Source organism: Ochlerotatus camptorhynchus, unplaced genomic scaffold, assembly GCF_037179485.1.
Source record: "Ochlerotatus camptorhynchus isolate MF236.1 unplaced genomic scaffold, CSIRO-AGI_Acam_v1.1 ptg000132l, whole genome shotgun sequence".
NCBI classification, from domain to species: domain Eukaryota; kingdom Metazoa; phylum Arthropoda; class Insecta; order Diptera; family Culicidae; genus Ochlerotatus; species Ochlerotatus camptorhynchus.
Window position 1 is genome coordinate 2424075 of NW_027040622.1, and position 14412 is coordinate 2438486.

The 14412-nt window shown below is 40.3% G+C and overlaps 1 protein-coding gene across 9 annotated transcripts in view; it reads left to right on the forward strand.

The window, feature by feature from the left end:
* The window catches only part of Pdp1 (PAR-domain protein 1), a 498834-nt gene that overhangs the window by 317037 nt on the left and 167385 nt on the right, over positions 1-14412 (forward strand). The window contains exon 1 of one of the 9 annotated variants that reach the window (XM_065220811.1): positions 10159-12839. The exons of the other annotated variants lie outside the window; for them this stretch is intronic. Coding sequence (XP_065076883.1) covers positions 12272-12839 — 568 coding nt within the window. The 5' untranslated portion in view covers positions 10159-12271. Of the gene's footprint in view, positions 1-10158; positions 12840-14412 lie in introns of those variants that run through there. 9 annotated transcript variants of the gene reach the window in all.

Below are 14412 nucleotides of genomic sequence, written 5' to 3' on the forward strand. Positions count from 1 at the left end.
GAAGTAACGGCCTGTCCTTCGCTTCTGGTATGATATGCTCCGGAGGAGTACAATTCACACTCTCAGAACGACCCTTCTTCTTTTCCAGAATGTCGCCCTGAGTAATAGTGTGCAGGAACGTCAGCGAACTGCAATCCACTCCGTGGTAGGCATCAGCCGGATCCATCGACTTCAACAGATCCCGCACATGTCGAACGTGAATTCTTGCCTCACGCATCGTGTACGGCTCTTCCACAACCTTAATCACCGAACCTTCCTTCAATCCCTCGATATTCTTCAACTCAGCAAAGTTATCCAACGTAACTCCATCCAACTGCAGCGAGAAACACGTCCGATGGCACGTGTCCTCCCGGTCCATCAGCAACTGGTGGATCTCCTGCACCAGTTCCATGCTGCAAACCTGAATCGACAGGGCCTCAACTCCCGGCGATAGGATCTGCACCGTGAACTCCGCGTCCTGAATGATCTCCATCACTTCCGATTCGGACTTCTTCTTGTCTTCCGATGCTTTGTCCTTCTCCTGCTGTTGCTCACCTTCCGAAGTGTGACCGTTCATACCATCGATGACGGCAGAATCGTTATGTCCGTTGACTAGAGCCTCCTTGGCGGGTGCCATTATCAATTATTTAAATTAAATACAAATACTCAGATGAATAATTTGTTTGAGTTCATTCAATGTTGTCTCTGATTCACGGGTAGAACTTGCTTCATCGCATTGCGTAGGCATTTCATGACCGATGAAAAGAATTTTCCCGAGTGGATCGTTTCCCTTCATGGTACTTCCGGCTGGAACAAAGCTCACAAGTGGATGCTTGTCAATGATATGGCGTTTTAAAGAATAGAAGTTTCTATATCTTGCATCACATTTCTGATATGTACAATCAAAAATTGTGTTTGCCGGTATAAAATCTTTTTTTTTTATGTGATCATTTATGTGACGGTGCAGTCCAGTATCATAACCTGGAATTTGCAGCCGACAGATTATTTAGATAACGAAATATCATTACTTACAGAAAATATCTACGATTTGCTCATCTTGGTGTTGCAGCTGGTCCATATCAGCCTCCATCATTGAACTTTTTATTTTTCACAAGTTTCCACCAGGTCGAAAATCACAATATGGTGAATTTGACGTTTCTCGCTGTGAAAACTACCGAACTCGGTAATGGAACGGTTTGTTTACCGAAACTTCAGTAAAATATTTCACCGAAGTCAGTAATGAAGCTGATCTACAGATCTGCCGGTAATTTTTTTTTTACCGTTTTCGTTGAATTGAAATGAAATCACCGAAATTCGGTAATTTTATTTACAGTTTTCAGCAATAGAGCAAAAAAATTCGGAAAAATCTAGAATTTTTAGGATCACCGATCTAACACGGTATTTTTTTTTACCGAACTCAGGATCTCTGTTTAAGTGTGTACCAAATTTCGATTGAATTATTCATTAAATAGCTGTAGAAAACTGCTCATAAATTCCTCAAAATATGCTTCTGCGTTCTTATGGAACTTCACCCTAAGTTTCCATGAAATTCACATAGGAATTGCAATGGAATACTCCATGGAATTCTTTTCAGGCTATCCTTAGAATTCCTGTGGAATACACCTTAAAATTAAATTAAAAAACTTATATTATAAATTCTCCTTAAAATTCAGCTGTAACACTCCTCACAATTCCAAGCCAATATTCCTAGACATCCATAAAGTTTCTCCTCTTCTATGGTGGCATCATTTTTTTAACTCTTTATTTATGGTCTTATTTGCACCAAAGTATATCTTAAACATCCATCTTGAAGATGAATGAGCAAGATTTGGAATAACGGTTAAGTAAAATTATTGAAAAAGACAAGTCTGACGCTCTGAGGCTCTAAATCGGGTAATTACTGCAATTCCAAATTCTTTCCAAACTTGCTAACTAATAGCATTGCTCGCCTAAAACCATCGTTAGTAAACAAAACAACTCGTTTTGTCCGAAATTCCACTCCACAAACATTCTTGTTTTGTGCAATTTTTCCATCTCCCTATTTCATTCCTGCAACGCCATCATCGGAAGCAACCCGCTCCCGTACCCCCTCATTAAAAGTCAATCTTCAGTGCTGGTGGTGCATTCTATTCTTTTCCGTTCTAACCGGTTCTCCATTACGTTTTGTCCGGATCGCAACTCACGTGTAGGTAGGTATACCACCTATGACACACTTACCCCATTTGGTAGAACGACACACACTCAGAAAATCGACCCGGACTGTCATCGCTTCTATTATGCATACAGCTGAGCTGCGGGCTGTTTGCAGCGTACCTACTTTCCGTAATATGCATATCAGTCACCGACCAGCCAAGAACTTGATCTTGAAACACTGCTGAATTGCATCGCTGGCTCTGGTAGAACGCGACTACGACGACGACGACGACGAAGTAAATTGTGCAATTGGCTTCATGACGGGTAGTTAGTTGGGGCAGTTATTAAATTGCTGGTTGATTGCGCGGTCGGTGGCGGCGGCTATGAGATAATTCTTTGGAACGATTCAATCACGTTCACAGCTCTACGAACAACGGCATACGGATCATGTTCGTCTGCTTATGTTGTTGGTTTAATCTGAGTTGAAGTGGAAGTTGTATTAAGTAATGTTAATCAAACGCTTCTCGGGCGCAAAGTTTACACTTTCGATACCCGACGGGTGGGTCGTTGGGATGTGTTGGTGAGATAAGATCTCCGTTAAACAGGGAAAAGCCTCCCAATCGAGCCCCCCCCCTCTCCCTTTTGATCGCAGCAGTGCTGTGATTGTCGTGAGTTGTGTGCATTTCCTCAGCTTTCGGTTCCGGTATGCAACGAGCAAGCAGCACGGTAAATGGCAGCTTACAACTCAGCGATCGTAACGATCACTGTGGTGTTGGTGCTTGCAAAAATAAAGCTCACGTTCGTGTTGGCGCACCGAGCACTAGCACAAAGATGGTTGGGGACTTGTGTGGGAACTTTGCTCGATAGCGGTCCGTACAGCGTACATGTGTTAACTATAAACAACCGCGTACGCTTGTTGCTGTTTTTGTTGTTGTAGGCTGTGTAGTTCGGTCCACGTTTCTCCCCGCGGATCTTCCAACCCACCGTGTACTGACCCACGAGAGCGCTCGAGAGGTGGGAACTTGCTGCACTGCTGTGCGCTGACGGTGATATTGTGGAGAGCAGGCTCCCAGTAGCGTTCGCAGAGAGGGGCTAATTGGGAGCTAGCGATTTTTTTTTTTCGATTGTGTAGAGAGCAAATAGTTTGCAAATTTAACTCGGAATCGAAGTGAGTTTCGCTGCTATCGATTTCCGGTCCGTGATTCCCGAGTAACAATTTTGGATTTATAAAAGCCTAATTCCCGTCATACTGAGCACAACGCGCTCTTTACCTCTCTTGCTCTAACGACTTTGAACAACAAATTGAATGAAATGAAAAGTTTAAATCTATGTTGAGAAAGTGTTATGACATGGATAATAAATGTCATAGGCCTCTAAATATGGCCATCTTGAAAAAGGTTTAAGGGCTTGATTTTCAAAATGGCCACAAAAGGATTAGTTTCGATGGCCTATAGGAATTACGCTTTAACTTCAAACACTCAAAACTACTAACTCTATACTTTCATCTCCTCATCTATCGTTTAAAAAAATTACCACTTTAAGTCTGTTATTTGAAGCTTAGCAGCTTCAACTATTCAAACATGGCAAAAATATGTGTCGTTTGCTTAACATGGACAACATTAAATTTCTTTACATGTGTGAATTTCTGAGATTTTTCCCCAAGAATACCTTTATTTGATAAGATTCTCTCTTTTACAATAAAACGTTTGATTATTTTTTTAAGAATATGGAAATTGGGGCAAAACTTGTCAAAATAGCAGTTTTCACATACCTTTGCAAGTTAAAACATTGATGTTTTTCTATTGAAAACTAAACAAGGATTATTTGTTAAAAGATACCGGAGGCGAACCAGCCTCAGGCTGAAAGCCTCAATAATAAATAAAACTCAACTAAAAGGTTAAAAGGTTTGAGAGTTATACAAAGTTTTCAAAAATCATTTAACACCCCTACTTGCACTTATTCTGCACAAGATGAAACCAGTTCCATTCGATTCCTGATATTTGTCCGTGTAAGACGGAATAATTTGATCATCTTTCTCCAGCGCGAACTGGACTTGTTGAATTGTGAGAATTTGTATCCCCAGTGTGCAGTACACAGTGGTTCAGAAGGACGAGTTTAAGGAATATAAAAATTAAAGTGTGATGATGAAGTTCAATTAATTTGGAGTCTTCAGAGAAGTTTTTAGTTGAAAGAAGGCACATCTGATGAAGGAGACGTCCATAAATTATAATCATTGGGACGCTACTTGAAAATTCTAACTGTTTTTGACAGACGATTTTTGAAATGTTCCTCTAAATTATAGAACTTATCATTTCCGTAAACGTTGCTGAGGACGCAAATTAGCTAGCATATCATTTTCATCGAAAGATGAAGCCTTTTTTATGAAAGCCCCCTTAAAATATCTTATTCAGCTTTAACTGCTTTTGTTTGATTTTTCCAAGGCATACTATGTTCTGGAAAGTATTCTTATTTTATTATTATTATCGACAATGATAAAGAAAATGTAAAATATGCATATCAATTTTCTTTGGTGTCATAAAAAGTGTTGTATTTGTACGTAAATTACGATAATACGTACACAGCGATCGGTGAAGGAATCATGAGCGGTGAATGGTGTTCGAAAAAACTCAAAAACTCACGTCTCATGCATAAGTTTATTCCCCTACGAGTTTTACCTTACAAAATTCAACTGTACGAAAATCACCGATGAGTTCAATATTTCATTTTATAACTTGGCGTTATTAATTGATATTACGGTTGGTTTTGCATCAGTGGATAGTATGCTATCCATTGACGTTTCAGCGGTTTTTATGATTTTTTAGCGTTGTAAGTGTGAGTGCATGAAAATGCATGAGAATCTCAAGCGTGAGATTAGTTTGCCAGATCCGTTTATTCTCTCACGGAGGCTCAATTAATGAGATTTGAGATGATTTTCCATACATTGATGGTGACCTTACGGTATTCATTTTCCATCCAATTGCTGATGCAGTACATCATGTATATTTGTAGAAAAGTAAGTTCTCTTTTGAGATTTTCTTAAATCTCACTTGGAATTATAATAGAATACTTTAGAAATGTATCTCGGAATACCCTGGCAATACCCTTGAAACTCTTATCGGAATTCATTTTGAATTGAACCCTCACAAGTCACAATTAGATTTCAATAGTATTCTTTTCTGATTTTCTTCCGATTTGCAATTGGAATTCACTTGGAATTATCTCTAAAATATACAGTATGCGTGGTTCTATCTCACCAGCTAAGCAATCGGGGCGTCCTTCAAAGACAACTGGCCGAATTGACCGAGCTATCGTGAAGAAGGCGGAGCTGGACCGGGGACTATGAGCTCCAAAAATGGCGAAACAGATTGAAAGCGAGTTTTCCATTCAACTGACATCACAATCCGTACGAAATCGTCTTCATAAGAAATGTCTTAAGGGCAGAGTAGCACTTAAGAAGCCATGGTTGTCCGCAATATATATAAAAAAAAAAAAAGATTGAAGAGGGCCCAGGACCACATTTCATGGACCATGACGAGACGAATGTAATGCTATTTGGGCCGGCCTGATGGTATCAATGGTGACTCAAATAGCATTACTTTCGTCTCGTCTAACCAGATCACCTTATTCGAGTCATCACTAGTCCATGAAATGTGGTCCTGGGCCCACTTCAATCTTTTTTTAAAAGTTTTTGCGTACAACCATAGCTTCTTAAGAGCTACTCTGCCCTTAAGACTTTTCTTATGAAGACGATTTCGTACGGATTGTGATGTCAGTTGAATGGAAAACTCGCTTTCAATCTATTTCGTAATTTTCGGAGCTGATAGTCCCCGTTCCAGTTCCACCTTCACGCCCCGATCGCTTAGCTGGTGAGATAGAACCACGCTTTTTGTACATCTGCACAATTCTAACGACCGTATCTTTGTGAAGCTGGACAATATCGGCAATATCATGGTAGCTTTTGCCAGTTTTGTGATGTTCAATAATCAAATTTCGGATACTGATCGAAATTTGGTCTTTTTTGGCAATGTGATAAATAAACATAAATTGATAAATCATGGAGGAACACTCATTAAATTAAACTGATTTTCACCAGAAAAACAAAAAAAAAATGTTAATTGGCAGGGGGTGGATAAACTTTTTTTGCATACTGTACATGGAAGTTACCTATGAAATATTTTGGAGCAATCCTCAGCAGTATTCTTTTAAAATTCTTCCCAGAACTTGTTAAGACTGTGATAGATTAGAAGTGCTCCTAGAATCTCCCACTCTCTCAAAGTTACAGAATTGTCATGGAATTTTCCTCAGAGTTACCAACAAAATTAAACAATTACTTTAAAATTGTAACGATGTAATTCTATTTCAGTTTTCAAGGTTAGAGTATCATTTCATTCTGGAGAAAGATTAACGATTTTTTCCCGATCCGGATTCTCAAATTCCTGGCTTTTTCCAGTCTCCTGTTTAACTGGAAATCTGGCCGAATTTTGTATCTGCAATATTCGGTATGAGTCACAAGCCGCGAGAAAATAGAAAAAAATGCTAAATATTCGCACAATCGGTTCCTACGTATCAATTAGAAGTTGACTGTAACCTTCAGGATTGGTATATGAAACATAAAGCAAGATACGATTAATTGTCCTCATATATTGAGCATGAGCATGAGCATGATTGACTGCCCACGGTTGCTGCTCTGTTATTGCCAGATCAGCTGCAATTATACAGAGAACCAATAGATGATGTTTGGGACTAACATTGGAGAGCTAATATTTAGCAATATAAGCGCCGGCCGTGTTCGAATGCAGGTCAAATAGGGAATGGAAAAGAATGTGCTGCCGTTATACTCGCTGTGAAGGAAACCGAGAAGTCCTCTGTGCTTCCACGAGAAATCACTGCGATGTTGGTTGTGGGGAAAGGTTTGCAGCAGGGATCGTTTTGGTAAACTAATGCTATATTTTTTATTAACTTTATTAAAGTCATTTTAAGCCGAGAACTCATCACCTCCCTTATAAAGGGGAAATGTTGGCTTCGGCAATACCTTAGCCTATTATCATCAGGAGGTAAACAACGTCCTTGAGAGCTCAATTTTGGTATGTGAATACATTGTGTTTTAGAGCATCTGATGGCCAAATTTGAGTGCTCTAGGGCTTTGTTTACCCTGTGACGATAATAGGTTAAGGTATTGCCGAAGTCGACATTTCCCCTAGGTATCAAAATTCACTATTTTACGAAATTAGGTTCTTCTTCTTAAAAGGTTTATGATATTTTAATGTTCAACAAATCAAAACTGTGGCTATACTTGACTTTATCCGGCATTGAATCGTTGTAGACAATCTTGTCAACATCCATAATCTTAACATTCAGACGCTGACAAACAATTCGTTTGAAAAAAAAACATAGGTTTTAACATGAAAACAATATCCAGTCAGTCTTTATGACCAAATAAAAAAAAAACGAACGGTTATCAAATTAAATCGACAAAAATCATTGGAATTGGCGACCAAGATTCAAATGACCAATATTCTTAAATAGACATCTATCAAGATCGATGCTTCCGATTTAGCCTTTAAAATAAACAAATTTGATTTAAAAAGGCAATCAAAAAATTGCATAAACTGTTGATGAGGCTATTCCTTGAAAATTATGCACATTGGCGTTAACTGTCCATCTGAATTACTTTAACAAATGGACTCTACCAACTATCAAGCCCGATGCACGGGTACACGACGTTAGGCATACGGACGTTAGGCATAATTGACGTTAGGCATACGGACGTTAGGCATATTTGACGTTAGGCATAATCTACCTGATGAATTCAAGAAGGATGATAATGAAAACCGTCTATTGATTGCTGACATTGGTGACTATAATGAAAAAGCCTTAATTTTTGGGACTCATGAAAACTTGCGACGTCTTGGACAGGCAAAGTATTTGATTGCAGATGGTACGTTTTCCACAGTTCCTTGTTTGTTTTGGCAACTCGTCACTGTTCATGGAAGTATCGCTTCCTTACATCAGCAGACGGTTCCAGCTAGTTTTTATTCTAATGACAACAAAAACAGAATCGTTGTATCGAAAAGTAGGGGAGTAAATCCTGCAAGCAGCAGGTATGTTTTTTGCTATTGAATAAAAAACCACAGAACTCACCATTCTTGATTTCATGAGCTGTTCTTTAGCATCATCTTTTATTCAACCTTAGCTGTTTTTTTTTTGTTATGGAATGAAAAGTCACAGAATTCACCATTCTTTATTTTATGAGCTGTTATTTGAGGAAAAACTTTTCTTCTTTGACAATTGCAATATGTTTACAACAAATGTGTGATTTTTTTTTATTTCTAGATGCGATTGATTTCAAGTATTTATTGCCAGATTACTTAACCGCTATCGCTACTAATCTTGGATCTAAGTAAATATGTAGCTACGTCACTTATGATACGGTAAATGATGGATTCCAAACAATTCTTATTAAATAAACTATGTTTGTATAACTTGTATCATCTTTTATTCAACGATTAGCCGAATTTAAGCATTGTTTACCATGCTCACATCAGCTTCTAGAGTTGCACAGCAGCAAGGTAATTTATGCCTAACGTCCATAATGCCTAATGCCTTTATGCCTAGCGACCATTATGCCTAACTTCCGTATGCCTAACGTATTTATGCCTGATGGGTTACACTCCCGATGCACAGAGGAGTGTCTAGAAATAAATCCTGATCAAACTTTTTGAGAAATTAGAAATTTATTTAGTACTTTTGAACTTTTTCATTGATAAACAAAGTGGTCGAGTCTTGCGAGGTCCGATCATAAAGACTGTTCAAGTTATAAAGTGGACATCAAAAATTGTCTGCATCTTATGCATTTTCCAAAGCATCCGCATATTTATTCAGGATATGTACAAACTTAGAGATTATGACCGATTTCGTTATTTTTTTACAAACGTTCAACAGTTGAACGTTCGGTAGAACTTTGACTCTAATTTCCAAGGTTGTTCGACTGAATTTTAATTTTAAAATACTGTCAGTCTTGTGGTGAAGTTTTTCTTGTTTTGCAGACTGAAAACTAATTAATTAAAATGCATGATTTTTGCCGAATAGTTCAGCCAAAGAAGAATGCTACACACTCAGCATGTATTGTCGTGTTCGGTCATTGTTTACCAAAACCTCAACAGCGCAACGTTCGGTAAAACCTAAAGCTATGTTCATTTAGGATCCGGAATAATAAAATCATCTGTATCTCGGTAACGGATTGACGTACACATAAGGTTAATACATCAAAACAAATGTAATTCACTGTTCTTTTAGGAAAAAATATCAATACAAATCATTTCTCTTCATTACTAATGAAAACATTTTGGTCATCTGAATCGCAAATTTCTTCCCCAGGGTAACTGAAAAAAAAAACGCTTGCTAACCGGTTAGTTCAGTCGGTAAACATTTCTAAGAGTGTATCGATTAGATATAAAAAAAAATGATTATTATTTATTCCAATTTGACTCAAAATCAATTATAATTACTTTATACATCATTACAATGCCTTATTTTACTCAAAACAGCAGAAAATAATGTTGGCCAAGTTTTGGCCAAGTTACTCCTCCATGATGCTCATAAACTAATTGGAGTTCACGGTATGCAGTTTTTCAGGTTAAATATTACTTCGCTTTCCGTAATCTTGAATCTTTGGTGGATCCCAGGACATTAGTTTCATTTTTGATTAAGTGCAAAGAAGTGGTTGACTACCCACAACCACAGCACTGGGTTCAGGCTTAGCAAACTTTCTAGTAATAACTGTGGAAGTGCTAAAAGAAAATTACGTTGAAGACAGGTGCAAAATTCCAGTTGGGACGAAACAGGCAAAAAAAAAGAGATCCTATCGTTCATAGTCGAATTTCCAAAACCCTCGCTAACAGACACCTACCCACGCCAGTGTAGCGACGAGCCACCCCGTCGCTCGGCAAAAAAGCTTTACAGCAGATAGGTAGGGGAACCGGGTGTAATACGCGCCAGGGGGATTATATTTTTTTATTTTTAAAGTTCTTTTAAAGCAGCAATTGATATGAAAGCAGAGCCCACCTAGCAGTTCTGGATGGAAAACCATTAAATTGCAATTGGTTAACCGTTTTACACCATTTCCCTCTACTCTTTCGAACGTCCCATCATCGTCGTCGTCGTCGTAGTCAGTCGGGCAAACGGTGAAGCTTCGTCATCGTCGTCGTCGTCGGTCGGTCGGTGATCGTTGATCGTCGATCGTGCAGCAGTAGTGTGGTGGTTCGCCGGAATACTTCCTCTTTCACTCTCACTCTCACTCTTTCACAACAACTTCAGCATATCAGTGTAGTTTGCGCGCATTTCTCCTACCCCTTGACACGCTCGCCGTGTGACCGTACGGAACTTGGCGGAACCCAATAGCTAGCAGTTTTCGGCGGATGACGACTACAGTGAGTCTCGCCGTGTTTACTTTTGCCTCTTTCTTCGAGCAGCGTGGTGTTGGTTGTGTTGCTTTTTCCATTTCACTTACGCTGTTTTTTTTTTTGGCAAAGCGGTGGGGGACCCGCACACGGCAGCGGTCTCTGGAGACCCTTGAGACAGTACCGTCCGATGAGTCGGGATTCGTCGATCGCTGTAGACGCGCGTGCGTGAAGTGCTTTCTCTTTTTTTTTCGGCGGTCTGGCGGACAGAACCGTGTGTAACCTATTGACAGCCCACGAGGTGAAGGCGAAAGTGTGGTGGCGGCGAAAGAAAGGCCCCAAGAACCGTTCTTGATCGTGTTCTATCCATCCGTATAGCGACGAGCGGTTTGTTTTGATTCTTCTGCGCTGCTAGTGTACGGTGTGGTGAATTTGAAGAGTAGGTTGGGAAACCACCCACCTCCCGAAAACGAGAAGGAAACGCAAGAATATTTTGAGGTGAATTCAAAACCCAGAACGGCGAAGAACAGCTGATAAGCACCGCACATAAGGCGGCTGGAGTGACAAGTGTGCCCGTGACTACGTGTGAGTGTGCGAGTTGGGGGTAATTAAAATTCTAGCCGCAGGTTTCGCGCTAGAAGCTCCAGGGATATCTTGGGAACCTATCGGGAACAGCAATTCACTGTGCAATTTTTTGTTTGTTTGTGATTTGCAAGCTGACAGCCGAGGAACAACTGTGCTGTGCAACGGTGTGTGTTTGGGTGTGAGTGTGTGAAGATAGAACGTGGTGTGTTGATAGATAGAGCAGAGCGCATGCAGCAGCCGTGTGATACCCAGAGCTCTAGCTAGTAGCTAGCTGGTGGAGATGCAATTTGATTAATGAATATAAACAGATCTTCTGAATAGAGCGCGCACGCGAGTGGAAGTGTACGGTGCCGGTGTGAGACGCTCCCCCCGTGGGCCCTTTGAGAACCCCCCTTTCTAGCCCGTTCGAAGTGCCCGGGCGATCGTGTGCCACAGAGTGTATACCTTTGGAGCGAGTGTGGAAGCTTCGCGCTTCGAGAATAGAAGCTAATTTGAATTGAAAAATGAAACGCATGGAATAGCACGTACAAGGTCACTTGGGGATTTGCATTTACAGAAAAATAAAAATAAGAGTGTTTAACAGTGCTAGGGCGCGTGCGGAACTTGTGCGATAGCACTGTCGACGATCACCGAGCGTGTGACCGCGTGAGAACCGTTCCAGACCAGTTCGAGCAGAAGAGGAAGACTGCGCTGGCGCAGCCAGTCCCCCGGAAGATTGCCAAATGTTTTTCGAATTTGACAAGTGTTTACCGTTCTCCTGACACAAAACAATCACGACTATTGGTCGTCGCGTTGGTTCCTACCAACCCCAGTCCCATGCCCTGAAGAACACCAGAAGACGAGTGTGCGAGAGTGCGTGTGTAATCAATACGTGCCTTCTTCTCAGAACCAAGTGAACACCCGGTTGTCGGATGTCGATTAACTCGCGAGCAGCTGAATCCGGTGTTGTCTACCACCACGGGTGTGTGCTACATGGTTGAAAGTTGTACCAAAAATTCCAGTTATTTTGGCGAGTGGACGCTCAAACAAAGTGTGTGCGACAAGCGAAACGAGTGAAAGCATTGTGGTGTCGAAACAATCATCGCGATCGTGCGGAATAAGGCAACATCGAAGAATAACTCTGCTAGTGAAATTACCGGTTGTAACCCTGTGCTCCTGTGCAGATCCTGTTCCCGATGAATATGGAATTTCAACCGCTGCCACCGGTTTCGTCGATGAACATCGGTCCACCGACACCTGCTCCGTCGCCCCACATACAAATTATCCCAAACGGTTCCAGCAACGGGCCAAACGGGGTACCCAATGGAGGCGGCGGCGGTGGCGGTGGCATCGGTAACTCTGTGGCCAATCAGCTGCTGAACTCGATGCCACCTCCGATCCTACCGGTCGGGATGCCTTTACAGCAGGTGGTTCACAATCTGCAGCATCTGACCAACGTTAATGGACTGACCCAGCAACATCAACAGCAGCAGCAACAGCAACAGCAACAACAACAGCAGCAACATCACCAGCAAGCACAACAACAGGTACACCAGGCACTGCTAGGATCGAACAATCCGAATGGACTGACCGGGATCCATCAGGGCCAGAGTTTACCACCGACGTCACAGCTCCTGCAGGCGATACACCACAATACGAACAATAACAGTAGTAACAACAATAACAACAACAATGTGATCAACAACAACAACATCACGCAGTATCAGGTGCAGCAGCTCTGGAGACATCACGCCTATCTAAACGGTAATGTGTTTTTGAGTGCCGGGTTGGGTTTCAGGGCATTGTATTTTGGTAGGGGCTTCGATTCATTTTCAGTGACCGTTACAAATCAGTTGACCAGTGTTGCGGTGATCAAGTGCGGGGAATTATGTTGCAGTTCTAAATGGATCATAATGAAACTTCGTTCGTTCGATGACGAGGAAGGTGCCATATTAGAAGTGAATCGTCGATTGTCAAACGTCTGTGAGATTAAAAAGAAATTGAGGTTCGGTTCGGGATCCGACCGAAGATTTTTTGGAGTGGAACATGTGCTTACGGGACAGGCTTGGGATGCTCTCTAATTACAGCTGTGGAAGTTTTGAAAGATCTATCTGTTGAAGGCGGGTGCAAAATTATCAAGTTGGATCGAACCAGTTGACGAACCAAATGATTTTGTTCTAGGTAGAACATTTTGTGCAGCAAGACTAGCGACGCCTTTGGGAACTGCATCGATGTTGTTAAATGTAGGAATTCTGTTCGAGTAAGTTCTGACGAATCATGTATCCTGTTGAAGCATATCTGATCACGTAAATCATGCTAATGACATGAACGAACAAAGAATCGACACTTGACAAGAATATTTACGCGAACATAGGGTAGAGAACAGCTTTGGCATAAGTACACAGCAGAAACATTAAATATATCAATGATTTTGACGTGAACGAATCAATCCTACATTTGGTACGATAGTTTAGTTCAAAAGCTGCAAATCAAAGTCTACAAGAATGCAAAATATGAATATTTACATTCATTATTCTCAAAAACAGAAGAAGCGAATCAATTTTTTTTTCTGCCTTAACCCGTATGCCGAAGTGAATTTAATGGCTTTTCAATGTGTTTGGACGGAATTTAAACTCGTAGGATGTAATTTGGATCAAGAGTCAGTATTATATTTTTAAGCAATTCATCAACAATTTATGACTCTTTATCAAATCTAACAATCCTAAGGTAAAGAAACATTATATTTGTTGTTCAAACCCGCTCGAAAAAGAAAGCCAAAGTGCGGGTTCCCGAGCAGGAACCGATAGCTAATCGATAACAAATGAATATCTTAATGTGGTATGATACCAGATTTCGGTATGCTTGTGGTATAAATCCTTGTTTTGATATTGTTCAGCTATCGAAATATTTTGTAAAATATCAAATGAATACCAAAATAACAAAATGTGTTCTTTGAGTTTTTAGACAATAACTCCCAACTTGGTATTAGAAGGCCTTCAAAATAACAAACTATGATATTCTGGCATCTAAAAAAGTGTCTGTTATCCGTTTGTTATTGTAATAACTAAACTATTATTAGTTCGTTATTCGTAGAACATTTTTGAGGTATTATTTTTGGTATTTTACCTCTTATGTCATACCATATTTAGGTTGCCAGTTATGCTATTTTCATACCTGAGTTTGGTATTAATAAGTTATTTTTTTCCTGCTCGGGTTGTGTTAAGTATGATTGACGTTAGGTCTTAACCCTATTAGAAACATTGTAAAAGATCCAATAAGAATCAAAACGTTGGAGTAAGTAATGTTATAGCCTGTTGTAACTGTTTTCACTTTTAAT